Raw genomic sequence first — 17,251 nt, 5'->3', positions numbered from 1 at the left:
TAATGACGTATAAACAGCAAAACCGAAGGAATACATTTAAGTGTCTATCGAGCATGTTTGCCTCTGGTATATCCAGTGAGCCAACGATCTAGCTACGCTAACTCTTATCTTACTCTAAACCTATTTCTATGGACTACAATAAATTTTTTGGCAAAAAAAATGCTATTTTCAATAATTACTTTCTTAAAAAATTAATTTTTCGAACAAGTACTTTTTTAACTTTCGAACTTAAAATATTACACAACTTCAATTTCCTGAAAATTTCAATCTATAAGTTTAAAAAATGTTACCTTTAACCAATCCCAAACTTGTCTTATTTTAAGAATATTTCTAACCCAAATTTTAATATATAAAATATCTAAAAAAAATACTACAACTACAACCAAGGACATTTATTTTCTCTTTAAAAATAAATATGTTAAAATTAATATCCACTAATTTCTACTGCTCTATAGAAAAACATTTTACATCCTCTTATTAATCTTTAGCAAAAATAAAATAGAAATAAAATTCATAAAGCTTAACTCCACCTTTCACCAATGAACAAGTATGTACTTACAATATCTATAGATATGAATGAGTATAAACTATTCAACAAACATAAAGATAAAATAAATACTAAATTACCCATACAACATGTAGTTTTTACAAAATAAAAAAAACAACATCTTTAGAAAAGCATTTAAGTGCATATTTACATATTTACATGTTGGTATCTGTTACTTTTGTAAAAAATAGTATCATTTACCTTGTAAAAATGTTTACAACAACAACAGCAACAAAGAAAAAAAGTTCATAAACCTTGCCACAATATTTGTAAAATCTAAAGAAAATATTAAAGTTGTAGCTGTAAGCTTACTGAAAACATTATAACTTAATGGTGGAATAAGCAAGCGGCTTTTGCACTTCTTAATGAAAAAAATGCATAAAAAACTACTGCAAAAGCTAGAAAGAAATCTCTATGAACTAAACTAACAACAAATCATTAATATAATGGTGGTAAATGTATAATAACAATAATAATAATTTTTAAACACACTCTCATGCATATGTATCTATGTAAGTTTAAATTCATAAATTTATTTAAAAAGAAAATCTTAGAAAATCCCCTTAACGCCACGAAATACTAGCTGATCTTAAGAGTAGCTTTTTTTACATTAGCTTTTCGCTTATATTGTTGCTTTATACATGATTTTACTAGGAATTTCCAGCAAATCATCGAACATTCAACTGTCTTTTGTAGAAAAAAAAAGCAAATACAACCAGCATAACAACTAAAACACACACATACACAGATACAAACATACATAAACTTGGAAAAACATAAACAACAGCACAAATTGTTATTTTTTTTTTTTGCACCACGAGCAACAGCAAACGAAAAAAATGGCAACAGCAAGTGTTTCATTTTCCTTCTCTCGCTCTCCTAATGGTTTTGATGAAAAAAAAAATAAAATATAACGGTAACAGTTGGAGTATTTTGTTGGCATTGTTGTTGTTTATTCTTAAATATGGCTGCATGCGTATGTATGTGTTTTTGTTGTGTTTATATAGGAATTGTTGTTGTAAATTTGAGGTTTGTTTGTGTTATTTTTCTTAACTTTCCACCAGGCGACCATGATGTCGAAGAAGTCACGTTGTTAATATTTTGTTTTTCTTTTAATTTTTTTTTTCTGTTTCACTATACGATCTACAAATAGCAAAATGAAATATAAATAAACAACAACAAAAGGTAAAAATAATAAATACACAACAAAGGGAACAGTGGTTAGAAAAGCTGAGTAATAACAATTAAAAAAATGGATGTTTTATTTAAATTACATTCTTCTTCTTTTATTCATAAAAAAACTAAAGTTTTTAAAATCTTTCAAAATTTTCATTTAAAAATCTCTATTTCATTTAGAAAATTAACTTTTTTAACTTTTTAGTGTAATATTAGCTTAAATATTTTTAATCATAAGTTTAATTAATTGAAAACATATTTTAATGGTTTCAGCATGCGAAAATATGTGTTTTTAGCAAAAAGTACTTTTTTGCTTAGTTTTGCTTAGTTTTCTATTTAAAACACATTAATATTGGTTTTTTGTATATTTTCTTAAACAAATTTTACTAAAAACTTCAAAAAAGTAACTTTTTTTTAAAAAATTGAAGTTGCACAATTTTTTAAAAATAATAATTTAATAAATTTAAAAACTTTTTTGTATAAAATTATATCTAAAACAAAAATTTAAATTTAAAACATATTTTTCATCTAATTTAAACCACTGTAAACTAAGTGCTAGTATGAGTTTTTGTTTTCTACATGTTTCTGGTTGAATATATGTATAAACAAAACATATATTTTCCCAACTTCTTCATCTTCTTCCTTTCCTACTCCTCTAGTTGCTTTAACTTAACTGACTCTGGCTGGCTGTCAGTTTGTTGGCTTTCTATTCAAGAGTAACAACAGACACACACAAACAAACATTGCTGAGTAAAAATACTTAACAAAATTTTCTTGTTTTTCCACATGTTTTCAATAGTGGTTGTTGTTGTTATTTTTTTATTTTCTTAAAAAAAATCATCTTAAAAAAACACATACATACAATATAATTTCTTTGCCATTTTTTTATTGTTGCTTTTTATTTTTGCTGAAATTCATGTATTTCTAGATGCTGGTTTTATATTTGTTGCTGTTGTTGTCAGTTTAGTCATTTTGGTTTTCCTTTATGAAGAGAAAGTAAAATTTGAGAATTTTAAGAAAAAAAATGCAACAAACCAACCAATCGACCAGTAAGCAATGACAGTTTTTTTAACATTTACTAAACTTAATGATAATTATCTTACTTATAATGATGATTAGGATGATTTATATTGCAGTTAATGATAATTAATTTTATAGTATTTCAAGTTGAGTTTTTTTTCAAATATTTTTAAAGCAAAAAAAAAACTTGTAATTATACGTTTTTTTAACATTTCTAACGAATGATTTTTGTAACGGATGCACTTTTTTAAAACAATTTTAGAGTTTATTTGTCTCTAAAAAGTAATAAAATAAAAAGAAACTAATTATATATCTTTAAGTACTTTTTGAAAAAGTATTACTTTTAGTACTTCTAGAAAAAGTAAAATTTTTAGTACTTTAGTATATATTAATTATTTCTAAAAAGTACTACTTTTAATACTAATAAAGAAAGGTACTATATCTAAATAAATTTTAAATATTATTCTATTTCTGAATCCCAACAAGAAAAGTACTACAAATCATTTTAGTAATTAAGTACTATTTAAAAAAAAAATATTTTTCCAAAAAGTACTATTTTTTACTACTTTTTGAAAAAGTACTATTTTTAGTACTTTTTTCAAAAATCTGTATCAAATATAAAGAATATTATAAAACAACTTTGAAATATGTTTATATTGATATATGTACATTCCTTAAAAGTACTATTTTTGGTACTTTACTAATAGGAAAAAAGTACTTTATTTAAATAAATTTTAAATATTAGTCTGCCAACTAGAAAGGTAGTAAATTAATGTCATTTTAGTTAAGATCTTTTTCATAAAAACTAACATTTTCAAAAAGTACTATTTTTGGTACTTTTTAGTTTTAGTATAACAATAGTACTAAATTTGTTACTAAAAATGCAAGTGAATAATTTTAATTATATATTTTAAATTTTTAAACAGAAAATAACTTAGTTTTATAATATTTTACAAAAAGTATTATTTTAGTACTTTTTTAAATGTACTTGTAGGAAAATGTTTAAGAATTTAAAAACAACTTATTTGTAAACAAAAATCTAAAGTAGTTTTTAATTTTTAAAACAAAAAATAAAAAAGTACTTAAAAAAGTACTTTTTGGGTTACTTTTCTAATGTTAAACCAAAACTTATACATTTTAATCAAGAAATATTTTTATTTTTAAATAGAAAATAACTTTAGTTTTATAAAATTTTACAAAAAAGTACTTTTTTAGTACTTTTTAAAATTTACTTTTAAGTGTCTACAAAATTGTAGGGAAATGTTTAAGAAGTTAAAAAACTTTTTTGTAAACAAAAATCGAAAGCTTTCCTTAAAGTACTTTTTAAATTTTAGTACAAATTTATACAAAATATTTCTAAAAAATTTAATATAACAGTTTATTTTGTTTTTTTAATAGAAAATATTGAATTTTTTTTTCAAAAGTACTTTTTTGATACTTTTTTAATTTTGTAAAAAAAAACTAAAAGATATGGTTAAAAATTTTTAAAAATTCTTTAAAAATTATTTTTTATTAAAAAGTTTTAATATATTATTTCGTTAAAAAAAAGTACTTTTTTTTGGTACTTTTTGGAATTTTGTACAAAAATGTTAAATATTGTAAAGAAATGTGTAAAAGGGTTAAAAAAAATTATTTTTTTAAACTTTATATCTCCTTAATAAATCCCATAATCTTCATGCACTTCTAAAATTTTTCTAACTGTAAAACTAAACCCAAAAAATAAAACCAAAACGAATGCTGTGTGATTGGCATGACAAATATCCAATTAACCTAAATTTATTTCAAAAAGAAAACTTGGAACTTCTTAACTTAGAAAAAGACACAAAAACTTCTAAGAATCAAATTTCAAACAAAAAAACACTCCACACATACACACACACACCTTGTTGAAATTAAGAAAAATTAAAAATCATTTTCAATATTTAGTTTGTTCTTTATCTCTAAACATGCATCGAGAATTATTTGTTTAAAATAAAAAAGAAAGAAAATAAAAAAACCAAAAAACAGAATAATAATAAAGAATGCATTTTTAAATGATTGACCCACTTTTAACAAATTCTCACGAGACTAAATACTACAACAAAAGAATAATCATCAAAACAAAAACAACAACGTGAGCTTAGCAGTCTGTTAAGAAGCCCACGCTAAATAAAAGTAAATAAATACAAAACCAAATACAAACAACATTTAACACATTATGCTAGAACAAACACAACAACAAGTAAATATGAACGGACAGACGGAGAAACGTTGTTAAACAAACTTCTTCTTTAGGCCACAACAAGCTTAATCAAACAGACAGAACGAATCCCAACAACAAGAAGAATAGTTGTTGTGATGTGCATGAAAGTAAATGCGTGAATTAAATCAGGTTCTAAGCAGCAACAACAACAACAACAATAAAACGAAAAGAAATGAAAAGCTGTTCGTGTTAACACAACAGCAACGTTTTTTTTACCAAAAGAAAAGTCTTAGCCGAATGTAAACAATAGCGTAATGAATCAGTGATTTTTGTTGCTGTTGCAGTTGTTGTTTTTTTCTTTTTTTTTTTTTGTTTTGCTTGAATGACGAAGTGTTTCTGTTTAACAGTTGGAAACAAAAACGTTTGGTAAAGAATGTGAGAAAAGAAAGAAGTGATTTTTTAAATACGTCACGCCGTTAGATTTTGAAAGCTTTTAAGAATATTGTTGGGTAGGGGAAAAAGTTGATCTCCGGTAGACTAGTGGTTAGTGTTTAGTGGACTTAATGTATTTATATACATCCCCCTTCCGAGCTAACTAACTGTTTAAGGGAAAACGCTTACTTACAGATAGTAATAAGAAAAACTTGAAAAGCTTTTACGGAACTAGTGATAAGGTCTTGTCATAATTGAACTTCTTCCCTGGAACATTGTTGTTATTCTAAAGATATTTCAAGAAAAGGAAGAGGAATGATTTCTTAAGTACGGCGCGCCGTTTGACTTTGAAAGCTTTAGGGAATATAGTTAACTAAGGTAAAAGTTTAAATACATAAATGAATTAAGAAAACTTTTGAAAAGCTTTCAAGAAATAAGTGATATCGTCCAGACTTCTAGCACTCCTTCTCTGGGACATTGTTGTGATTGTAAAGTAATTTCAAGAAAATAAAGAGGAATTATTTTTTAAAGCTTAGACTTTGAAAGCTTCAAAGGATATTATTGGGTAAGGGCAAAAGTTCAAATACAGAAAGTAATAAGAAAACTTTGAAAAAGAATCCATGGAACTAATAATGTTGCGATGACTTCTAAAACTCATTCTCTGGCAAATTGTTACGACTCCACGATAATTCCAAAGCCAACCAGAAAGTTCTTGCAAACATTTGGATGAAACAAATTTAAAAAAAAAATTATAACAAAATAAAACTTCTCTTCGTGGGAATAGATAAATGTAATATTGCAAATATCCAAAGCAAAATATATGGAGCGATGTTTTAAAGTCTATTTGGGAACTACTTATTAACGGATACAGTGGGGTTTGCAATTCTATTGATACTCTGTAGTACCATTTGCATTGTATTCTATTTATAAATCAAAGAAATATATTCCTCGGATGCTTTGAAACTAATAAAATTTTTCCTGGGAAGAGCTTTTTAAATTCTGCTCGAATCTAAATACAGATGTAAAGACTGATTAAACATACAGAAGACGGATCGGGGCTTAGTTTTAATAAATTTAAAAACAAAATTTAAGCGAAATCCTAAATCGTAATTTCCTGAGAAATTAATATTTGCTGGACTCGAATCCAGCAACAACATTTCTCCAAAACAATAGAAGATATTGTGCCCTAAAGTTTAAAAACAGCAACCACTAACGAAATAACTTTTTCCCCGACAATTAAGCAAAAAAAATAAAGCGGAAGCTAGTATCCCCTGGATAAAAATAACACAGAACAAATACAAACACACTCAAATACAAATAAAAGAATTATCATGACTTCTATAAACATAAGAGAATATAACAACAAAAACAAAACAATAATAATGGCGATGACGAAGGCTTGTTCTTTTCTCATTTTGTATTCACTTTTTAAATGCTTTGGTTGCTGTTGTTTTTGTTGTGTCTGTTATCTCAATAAACTAGTGAGTTGTTAAGCTTACTACTGACTTAGAATCTACTTTTCCATTTCAACAACAGCAACAACAAAAATGAAAGAAGAAAACAAAAACAAAATGTGGGTCAAAAGAGAAACTAACGGTAACTGACGTATAACAAGATCTATAGATCTCACACAAACACACACACACACACATTGACAAAGACAACAATAAAATATGTTTATGAGCAAAAAAAAGATCTTGTTTTAAGAAGAAAAGTATGAAAAAAATCTTGAAAGAAACCGAATATTTGAATCAGAGTCTTTTTGTTGTTGTTGGAATAAGTGACTGTCTGTCTGTAGGCTTTAAACAACAACAACAGCAGTTTCAAAATCAAGAAAGAAAGGTTTGTTTTTGTAAGAAATATTCAAAGATGTTTTTTTAGTGGTTTAATACAAGGTGAAGAAGCTGAAGGGGGGTGATTAAAATGAAAAAAGAAGTGAATGTGGTTTGTTAATAAAAAAGCAACATGTCTATATGTCTGCATCTTTTAGTAATATAAAGCAGAAGACACTTAAATAATGAAAAGAAGTTGTTTTGTTTTTATGTTTCTTCTTCTGTTGTGTTTCCTTTAAACATTTAACCACCAATCCATTAATTGCTAAAACAACAGCAATAACAACTACAGAAAAAGTAGTAAATATATAAGAAATATTAACAAAAAACAAGAAATTTTTATAAATAAACCAGCCAAGTTTTTATACAATTTGGTTTCTTTTCTTTTCGCTTCATGTAGATACTTTGCACTGTTGCTACTACTATTTTATGTTTTCGACGAAAAGAAAGTGAAATTTTTTCTTCATATCAACATGTTAATATCTTAAGCAAAATTATTTACAAAAACAATCACACACACTCACTTATACATTCTTTAACTTACTCACTCACAAATATACAAACTTATAGATACTTACAGGCAAACAGTTCGAGTTGAAAACACGTACGCATTGAAATCGTCATAAATATTTAAATTTTTTTACATTTACTTGGCACAGTGTTTGTCTACTTAAAGAAGTATAGTTTTGGAAAAAAATATTAAAAATTTAAAATTTTTTTTTATAAGCACATTTTCTATAGAAAATATTTCAAAATGCAATACAACTAACTCTCTTTCAGAAAAATATCCATAGAAAATCTGTCTCTACAGAAGACACTTTTCCATAGGAAACTAACTCTAAAGAAATTATTGTCGCTAAAGAAAATTAATTTTTAGAAGATTTGCATCCAAAGAATAAACAAAATTATTCTCTAAAATACACATTTTTATTCTTAGAAAATCTTTTATCAAAGAACCAATTTTTCTATAGAAAAACTTCTAATTAATAAGACACTATTTCTATAGAAAAGTACTCACAAATAAAAACATTTTTTCTATAGTAAAAATGTCTTTAAAGAAGACCCTTTTTTAGAAAACTGTCACTAAGGAACATATATTTTCTTTGGAAAAACTGTCTTTTTAAAAGATACTTTTTCGATGGAAAAACTTATTTCAAAGAAGACATTATTTCTATTGAAAAACTACTCCTAAAGAAGAAACATTTTCTATTAAATTTTCTATAGAAAAATTCACTTTGGAGACAGTTTTTCTAAAGAAAAAATCACTAACTTGAAAGAAGACACTTTTTTGTTAGAAAAACTCTTTTTAAAGAAGACACTTTTTCTAGAGAAAAACAGTCTGAAGACTGTCTTTAAAGAACACTTTTTTCTTTAAAAAAAACTGTCTTAAAAGAAGATACTTTTTCTATAGCAAAACTATATTTAAAGAAGAAAAGCTCTTTTTAATGAAGACACGTTTCCAATAGAAAAATCGTGTCTAAAGACTGCTTTTAATGATGAAACGTTTTCTATAGAAAATCTGTATGTATTAAAGAGTATCTTTAAACAAGGCACTTTTTTCTATAAAAAAAAAACTGTCTTAAAAAGGATACCTTTTTTATAGAAATGCTGCTTCCAAAGAATACACTTTTGTCTATAGAGAAACTGTTTTCAAAAAAGAAGACACTTTTTCTATATAAGAATCATTTTTATAAAGGAAAACTTCTTTAAAACTACTACTTTAAAAGAAGATAACTTTTCTATTCTATAAAAACTGCTTCCAAAGAAGACTCTTTTTCTATAGAAAAACTGCCTCCAAAGAAGACATTTTTTCTACAGCAAAATAGTCTTTTAATAAGACACTTTGTCTATAGCAAAATAGTGCCTCAGTAAGACACATTTTCTCAAGAAAAACTATTTCTAAAGAAGAATAATTTTATATATAAAATGTATCTAAGAAAGACACTTTTTCTTTAGAAGAAATACCTCCAAAGAAAACAATTTTCCTATTGGAATGAAGAAACATTTTCTATAGAAAAACTGTATCTAAAGAGAACTACTTTTCTAAAGTTTTTCTTAAAAAAAAACTGTGTCTCTCAAAAGAAAATATTTTTATAGAAAAGCTTTCTCTTAAAAAAAACTATCCCTAAAGAAGACGAATATTCTATAAATATAATATATCTAAAGAAGACTCCCTTTCTTTAGAAAAACGATCACTAATAAAGCCTCCGTCCAAAACAGACACTTTCTACTGGGAAATATAACAAAAAATAATATAGTTCCTATGTTAACCGAAATGGATGGGAAAATTTTGATAATTTTTATTATTATAAAAGATATTGGCAACTCTTAAGTGTAAGAAACATTTTTTGAATTAATAATGTCTGCAAAAAAAATTTTTGTGCAAAAAAAACAGACCATTTTTTCACAAAGTTTCTTCTTTTTAACTCGATTTAAAGTTTACACTTGTAATTCAGTTACAATGAACTCTATTCCATCAAAATCAACAACAACAACAGCAAATTGCAGCAATACAACAACATTAAGCCATGATAATGGCTGATTAGATCCAATGGTGATGGCGCGATGTTTTGCAAATAACAACAACAACAGCAGCAGCAACAACAGCGGTAAAGGCATTAAAGCATTTCAAACACTATTTTTATTATAAAACCAAATTCAGACTATACTTCGACGGCCTTAAACAAATCAAAAGACTTAAGCAACATACATACCAACTTGTCGTTAAGAAATAATAAAAATAAACATTTTTTTGTTGTTTTTTTTTTTCTTCTTCCAAATAAACAACTTTTACTAAGAAATTTATAAACTTATACACATAGAAATACAATAAATCTATGTAAAATAAAACGCATTAAGTATTTTTGTATTTGTAGTTAAATATAAGCAAAAGGCAGAAGCCCGTTACGTTAAAAAATATATATTTTTTTGTTTCTTTGTAAACAAGTTGTTGGCTGGATACGAGTTTGTTTTTTAAACAGAAACTGAAACCGAAACAAAAACTCTACAAAGTATGAAGAATTCATTTCATTTCATTAGCAACCACAACAGCAACAAAGTTACAAAAAAAAAAACAAATCAAGAAATATAATTTTTTTTGTGAAAAAGATTTCACTTTCGCTCATGACGTTAACAACATTTATGTGTTTGGGTTTGGGTTATACGACGTTCAGCTCACACTTAAAATGGTTTCTTTTTCTATATTTGCTGCTAATGTTGTTGTTGCTGCTGGTTTTTTTCTGTTGGAATGAATAGTTTCTGGTTTTCTTTTTAGATTTCTTTGGCGCATTTCTTCTTTCTCCATACACATACCAAATGTTCACACATTCATTCCCCACCTAAGCCACCTTTGGCTGATAGTTAGACAATCAACCAACCACCCAATAGAAGTTGATTTGTGGGTTTCACATCAAGTCTATTACTGTCTTCTTACAACAAAAACAACAAGTCAAAAATACTTAATTATTGTTGATGTTATTATTATAATTTTCTATATAAAATAGCAACAACAACACCAACAATATTTGAAAAATTTCTTTTGAAATTTTATACTTTGAGGATGATTACACTCGCTGGCTGACTGGCTGGTTGGTTGGCTCCAACCATAACCATTCATAATGACGACGAGTTGGTTGATGGCTTTTGTTGCTGTTGACGATGATGCTGGTGGTGTTGTTTGATTATTGTTATTGTCAATGATGGGTGAATGGTTTCTTTTTTTTTCAACAAAATATAAAGAAAAATTTTGCTTTTGTTTGGTGTTGAAAAAAAAAAAAATCATAAAATACTGTTATATTTTGCAATGCCGGATCTTAACAAAATCAAAAAAACAGTTCCATTGAGATTAGTTTTTTTATTTAACGGCAAATAACTGAAGTATCTAAAAAATAGAAAAACAAATTGTTAATTATGAAAGATTTTTTTCGGAAATACTAATTAAAATATTTATTAAGCCTCCGCTACATTCTTTATGGCTATACATGATCATTGATCTTAAGTAGAATTGTTTTCTATGGAAAACATTAATTCTATAGAAAAACATTATTCAAGGGAAGAAATATTTTGACAGAACTATAATTTCTACATAATTACACAAAAACTGTTTACAAATAAAAGATTTAATATAGAAAAAGTTTCTATAGAAAAACTTCTCTAAAGAATATAACTTTTCAATAGAAAAACTTCTTTAATGAAGACACTTTTTGTACAGAAATAGAATTTTTACAAAAATGACTTTTGGAAGCAAAAAAAATGTCTAAAAGGAAGACATCTTATATAGACAAAGTTTAAAGGGATAAACTTCTTTAAAAATATAACTTTTCAATAGAAAAACTTCTCTAAAGAAGACAATTTTGCTTTAAAAAAAACTTCTCTTAAAAAGACATTCTATATTTATATAAACTGTCTTTAAAGAAGATACTCTTTTTACAGAAAAACTGTGTGTAAATAGGAAACCTTTTCCATAGAATATCTCTCTCTGTAGAAAAACTCTCTCTAACACTTTTTATAAACAAATATAATGTTCTACAGAAAAACTGTTTGTAAATAAGAAATCTTTTTCATAGAAAATCTCTCTCTAAAGAATAAACTTTTTCTGTAGAAATACTCTCTCTAACACTTTTTATTGAGATGTGTAATGTTCTACAAAACAACTGTCTCTAAAGAAAATACTTTTTATACAGTAAAATTGTTTTTAAAGAACATACTTGTTTGTATACAAAAACAATCTTTTAAGAAGATACTTTCTCAAAAAGCTCTCTCTAAAAACTTAAGGAGAAATATATTTTTCTATAGAAAAACTGTCTCTAAACAAGAAATTTTTCTATAAAAGAAAGTTTCTCTTTAGAAAAACTATAAATCTTTTCCTATAGGAAATTCTCTTTAAAGAAGACACTTTTCTATAGAAAAGTAATTTCTAAAAATCAGAATAGCTTTCTAAAGAAAACTGTTCTTTAAACTTTCATATAGAAAAAGTTTCTTTAAAGGACATAATTTTGGTATAGAAATTCTCTTGAAAAAAGACGACTTTGTCTAAAAAAAACAAATTCTCTTAAAAAGATTAATTTTCCATTTTTTCTAGAAAAAGTTTATTTGAAGAGATTCTTCTCTCTTTTAAATAAGAGAGTTCTGAGAGTATTTCTTTTGAACAAATCTCGTTTAAAGAGAAATAAGTATTTTAATTTTTTTAATTAAGCCTTAGTTTGTTATTATTGTAATTAATTTTTATTATTAAATATCTAATCAAAATCTTCTTTTATTTTTCTTTTAGGGGAAGCTGAAAAAGTCAAATGTTTGATCAGATTACGTGCTGAACTATCGCCACTATTTACAGGCAAAAGAAATGCCTCCAAATATGCCTGGGCGTAAGTAAAATTTCTTTCTTTTTAATAATTTAAAAAAAAGAATTATAAAAAAAAATAAAAAAAAATATAATGAAACATTTACAGGCATTTAAAAAGAACCCAAAGGGTTTTTTGATCGGAAAATATAATTTCTTCAATAAGTTTACATTATAATTAATATTAGATTCGTTATAAGTAGTTTACACTGTAACTGCAGATTTTACAGTAAATTAAAGTTTTTTTTCAAATTGTTATATATTTTTAATCGTATAATCTGCTTAGAGCTGAAACTATTTAAAGAAAACCATGATTTATTTTAAATCAGCAGAGTAGATAAGTTGGAAGATATCGAGTTGATGGCATTTTCAAAACGTACAATTCATTAACCTTCTAACACGACTCCCCTACTGAAAACACAACATTAAATTTCTAATAAAAAAAATACTCAACTTCCTCTCATTTCCTAATCAAAAACCCATCGTCTTGAAAAACCAGACCCCACAACAACTGCCAACACTTTAAAACTGTTTCACAAAATTAAATTTTTAATAAAAAAAAAAAACAACACATACTAACCAGAATAACTTTCCCCTTCTTTATCACACTTTTCCTGTCTATCCAATCCAATGTTTATATTTCATTTCCGTTTATTTGTTATATTTCATGCATTTCCCGTCAATTTGTGTTTATGTTCGATCAGCGTCGTTGAACGTGAGTTAAATGTTCCATTGCCTTTGTCGAAAATAATCAAAAAATGGAACAATCTATTGCAGGAATACAAGGTCAGTATTAAAAATACTTCTTTAAAATGAAAAGAAGCAGGAAATTTTTATTAATTTTTTTTTCTTTTTTAAACCTTTTAAGGCCATCAAAATGTCCGAAGAACCCAAACGCCGTGAATGGCCTTTTTTCACTTTGATGGATGTGTATTTCAGTGATCAGGTCAATGATCCTTCTTTGCGTTTATTCTCTTCCACCAAAACCCTTACAGAGTCCATAGATGATAGTGTCTTTGAAGATGATCCCATAATTGCTTCAGCTATTGCGGCTGCTACTTCGGGAGCTTTAATGAATATCGACGAATTGGTGAAACGTCAAAAGGAGCGTGCTGCCACCGAAAAGAAATTCGCCATTTGCGATTATAAATATGACATGAAACCCATGTTGGCCAATAATAAATTCAACAACAATGAAGCCATCAAATTGTCCAAGAGTGTGGATGATTTGAGCATCCAACAGTATAAGATTAAGGATGAACTCTTGAGACAGCAAGAACAACAGGAAAATATGGCTAAATTGAAACAACAGGCTCGCCAACATCATCAACAGCAACAACAAGCTGTAGCGGCCGCAGCAGCTGTAGCAGCTGCCCAACAACAGCAACAACAACGTTTTCTTCAACAGCAACAACAAGCCGTGCAACAACAACAGCAGCAACAACAGCAACATCATGCTCATTTGGTACCACATGCAGCAGCTACACCAACACCGCCGCCGCCTACAAGTTTACATGCTGCTCTGCAACAGCAACAACAAATACTTCATCATCATCAACAACAGCAGCAACAGCAACAACGTCAACAACAACAGCAGCAGCAATTGCAACAAGAGCAAGAACGTCGTCGTGAATTACAGCTGTTGCATTCACCCCACATTACACCACAAACCTCACCCTCAGCTATCCAACAACAGCAGCAACAGCAACTACATCATCCTCAACAATCACCACCCACTCCCACACCAACACCCACAACCACTGCTCAACAGATACATTTACAAACGGCTCAACATCAAGCAGCCCAGCAACAATTACAACAGCAACAACAGAAGCACTCACAACAACCCTTTACCGATCCCAATACCATCGATCAGTACCTGTTGTCCTGGAACAATTTCCATGGTAATATGTGTCGTGGCTTCCATACTCTTCAGAAAGACGAGAAAATGGTGGATGTAACCATAGCTGCTGGGGGTAAAATTTTCAAGGCCCATAAATTGGTAGGTTTCGATTTGAATCTTATTTATGGGGAATTCTCTTTAATTTACTTGTTTTCTCTCGTTTAGGTTTTATCCGTTTGCAGTCCTTATTTCCAACAGATCTTTTTGGAGAATCCCTCTAGCCACCCGATTTTGTTAATGGCCGATGTTGAGGCCAGTCATATGGCCGGTTTATTGGATTTTATGTACAGTGGTCAGGTAAGTAAAATTAAAAAATATATTTCTCCTTTAGATGGTTTTGAAATTAATCATGTGTTTCTGTTTTGTTAGGTTAATGTTAAATATGAAGATTTACCAGTTTTCCTTAAAGTGGCTGAGGCCATGAAAATCAAGGGTCTACACACAGAGGTAAGTTTTTATACGAACGATAGTCTGATTTTTATAAATTTGTAATTTCGAAAGATTTTACAAATTTTTAAATATTTTACAAATGACAAATGACATTAAATCTCACTGAATGCATTTCACTTCTCTCTTTCTATTAAACTAGAAAAACATGGACGACGAAAACAAGGATAGCAGCTCTTCTCCCGATAACGAATCCACCGAATGTCACTTTGAACGCGGAACCCACAGTGTCAACATTACCGGACAAGGCTACGATCCCCGAAAATCTCTACACGACGCACACACCATGAACGGCGGTGCTGCGGCTCATAAGAATGGCAGCGGCCCCAGCAGCACAACACCATTACCGGTGCAGACTTTCACCTCATTCCGTGATCACATCAAATCGAAGGCAACTTTAGCCGAAACTTTTATGAAAAATCTCAGTCGTAATAACAATAATTGCAGTACCAAGAACTATAATCACTTACCGAACAGCAATAGTATAGGAGAGGTCCTCAGTAAGGAAGGTTATAATCTATTACACGCCAACAGCAAGAAACTAATGGATACGGCACGTAAACAGCATAAATATTTGGCTAAACGAAAGATACTAATGCACTACAATGAGGAAATGAATGAGAAACGTCGCAAGGAATTGGAACACTTTAGAATGGAACATGATGCTAACAATAATAAGGAAATGAATAAACCAGAAACAGTGCCACAACCACAGCCGCAGCCACAACTACAACCACAACATAATAATTTCAAAATACGTTTAATGGAAAATCATCTAAAGGCCAATCAAGAACAGCAGCTGCTACAACAACAACAGCAGCAACTACAACAGCAACAACAACAGCAACTACAACAGCAACAACAACAGCTACAACAACAGCAACAACTACAGCAACAACAACAGCAACAAACTAGCAAGAAAAATCATGCAGATCCAGTAGTAGAGGAGCAAGCTTTAAATTTAGTGCAAAATAATTCTCATGATTATCAAAAGAGCGAAACAGACTTGATACGAGAACCCAGTGATGTTTTGCAAATTGTTGAAAATGAACCCTTAACCGATACCGAACAGACTTCTGAATCAGATGGAGCTAGCATTAATAATGGTTCTCAACTTAGAGATGAGGATGATATTAATAACAATAATCTGTGCAAAAAAGAAGCCATTGAAATTGATGACAACAATAATACAAATATGAAAAATTTGGCCCTAATTAATGCTATTAACCAGAAGCATGAATATCAGATACACAATGCCCCAACAGCAACAACAACAACACCGGCAACAGCAACTGTTACAGCAGTGCATGAGGAAACGGAACAAACACAAACTATGGAACACAGTGATCAAGAAACGTTACATCAGCAACAGCTCCACCAACACCATCAACAACTACATCATCATCATGCTGAGAGTGAAGATGACAATAACAACAACAACAATAATAATAATGACAGCAATAACAATAATCATTTACAATTGGATTTGAGTACGGTTAAGAGCATAGCCACCGCTGAAATCTTGTGTGGACTTAAGAGTAAAGTTTTCAAAATGGAACAATTAGACGCGGCAGCTGAGGCTCAGTGTCGCAATTTAAATGAGATCAAACAGGCAGAATGATATTAAACTTAAGCTGTGTCTGAGAGAAGAAGTAAAATTAAGGTATTTCAGCAAAAAAAATTAACAACAACAAGAAAAGAAGACAAAACGTTAATTTGTTTATTTTGTGCATTTGTTTTTTCTTTATTATTATTTTAAATAATAGTTATTTATTTTTATCTATAAATAATAAAAAAACACCCCTAGTTTTAACTTCAACAATTAATTAAGTGGAAATTCTGACAAAAACAAAAAATACTTAAGAAAAAAAAATGATCTTTAAAAGAAACAAAAAAACAAAACCCTCGTAATTAAGCCAACAACAACAACAAAAATATGAAATAAATAATTTAAAACAATAAAAATTCCATTAAAAATTCAAATCATATGCTGCATCATCAACTTGCCAGCTCACAACAAACAAATATTTGTTTCAAAATTCACAACAAATTCTCATTTCGAAAAAAAAAACTTATTTATTTATATAACATTTAACCAGCATTTCTCTCACTGTAAGATTTTTATTTTATTATCAAATCATTCCACCTGTTTGTTCTTTTACTGGTGTGTTTCAAATAAAAATTATATAAATAAAATATTAAAATTAATTATTATTATTTTTTGCTAAATTTTAAATTGATTTCTTTTTATCATTAAACTTATTATAATCATTATTATTTTTTAATTATTAATTTTATTATTAATATTATTATTTATTATTATTATAGTAGTTATTTAGTTTAACAAAAAAAATCCAACAACAAGCAACAACAA

General features: G+C 28.1%; 1 protein-coding gene across 1 annotated transcript in view; it reads left to right on the top strand.

The window, feature by feature from the left end:
- LOC111675445 (myb-like protein Q) overlaps nt 1–16,902 on the top strand; it is a 30,904-nt gene extending 14,002 nt beyond the window's left edge. The window contains exons 2-7 of the mRNA XM_046948679.1: nt 12,459–12,552; nt 13,232–13,313; nt 13,396–14,529; nt 14,596–14,727; nt 14,800–14,877; nt 15,020–16,902. Of these exons, the coding sequence (XP_046804635.1) occupies nt 12,459–12,552; nt 13,232–13,313; nt 13,396–14,529; nt 14,596–14,727; nt 14,800–14,877; nt 15,020–16,498 (2,999 nt within the window). The 3' untranslated portion in view covers nt 16,499–16,902. The remainder of the gene's footprint in view (nt 1–12,458; nt 12,553–13,231; nt 13,314–13,395; nt 14,530–14,595; nt 14,728–14,799; nt 14,878–15,019) is intronic.
- The last annotated feature ends 349 nt before the right edge of the window (nt 16,903–17,251 follow it).

Source organism: Lucilia cuprina, chromosome 4 (assembly GCF_022045245.1).
Source record: "Lucilia cuprina isolate Lc7/37 chromosome 4, ASM2204524v1, whole genome shotgun sequence".
Classification (NCBI taxonomy): domain Eukaryota; kingdom Metazoa; phylum Arthropoda; class Insecta; order Diptera; family Calliphoridae; genus Lucilia; species Lucilia cuprina.
The sequence above is the reverse complement of the archived record's forward strand: the minus strand, read 5'-3'. Positions and strand labels throughout refer to the sequence as shown.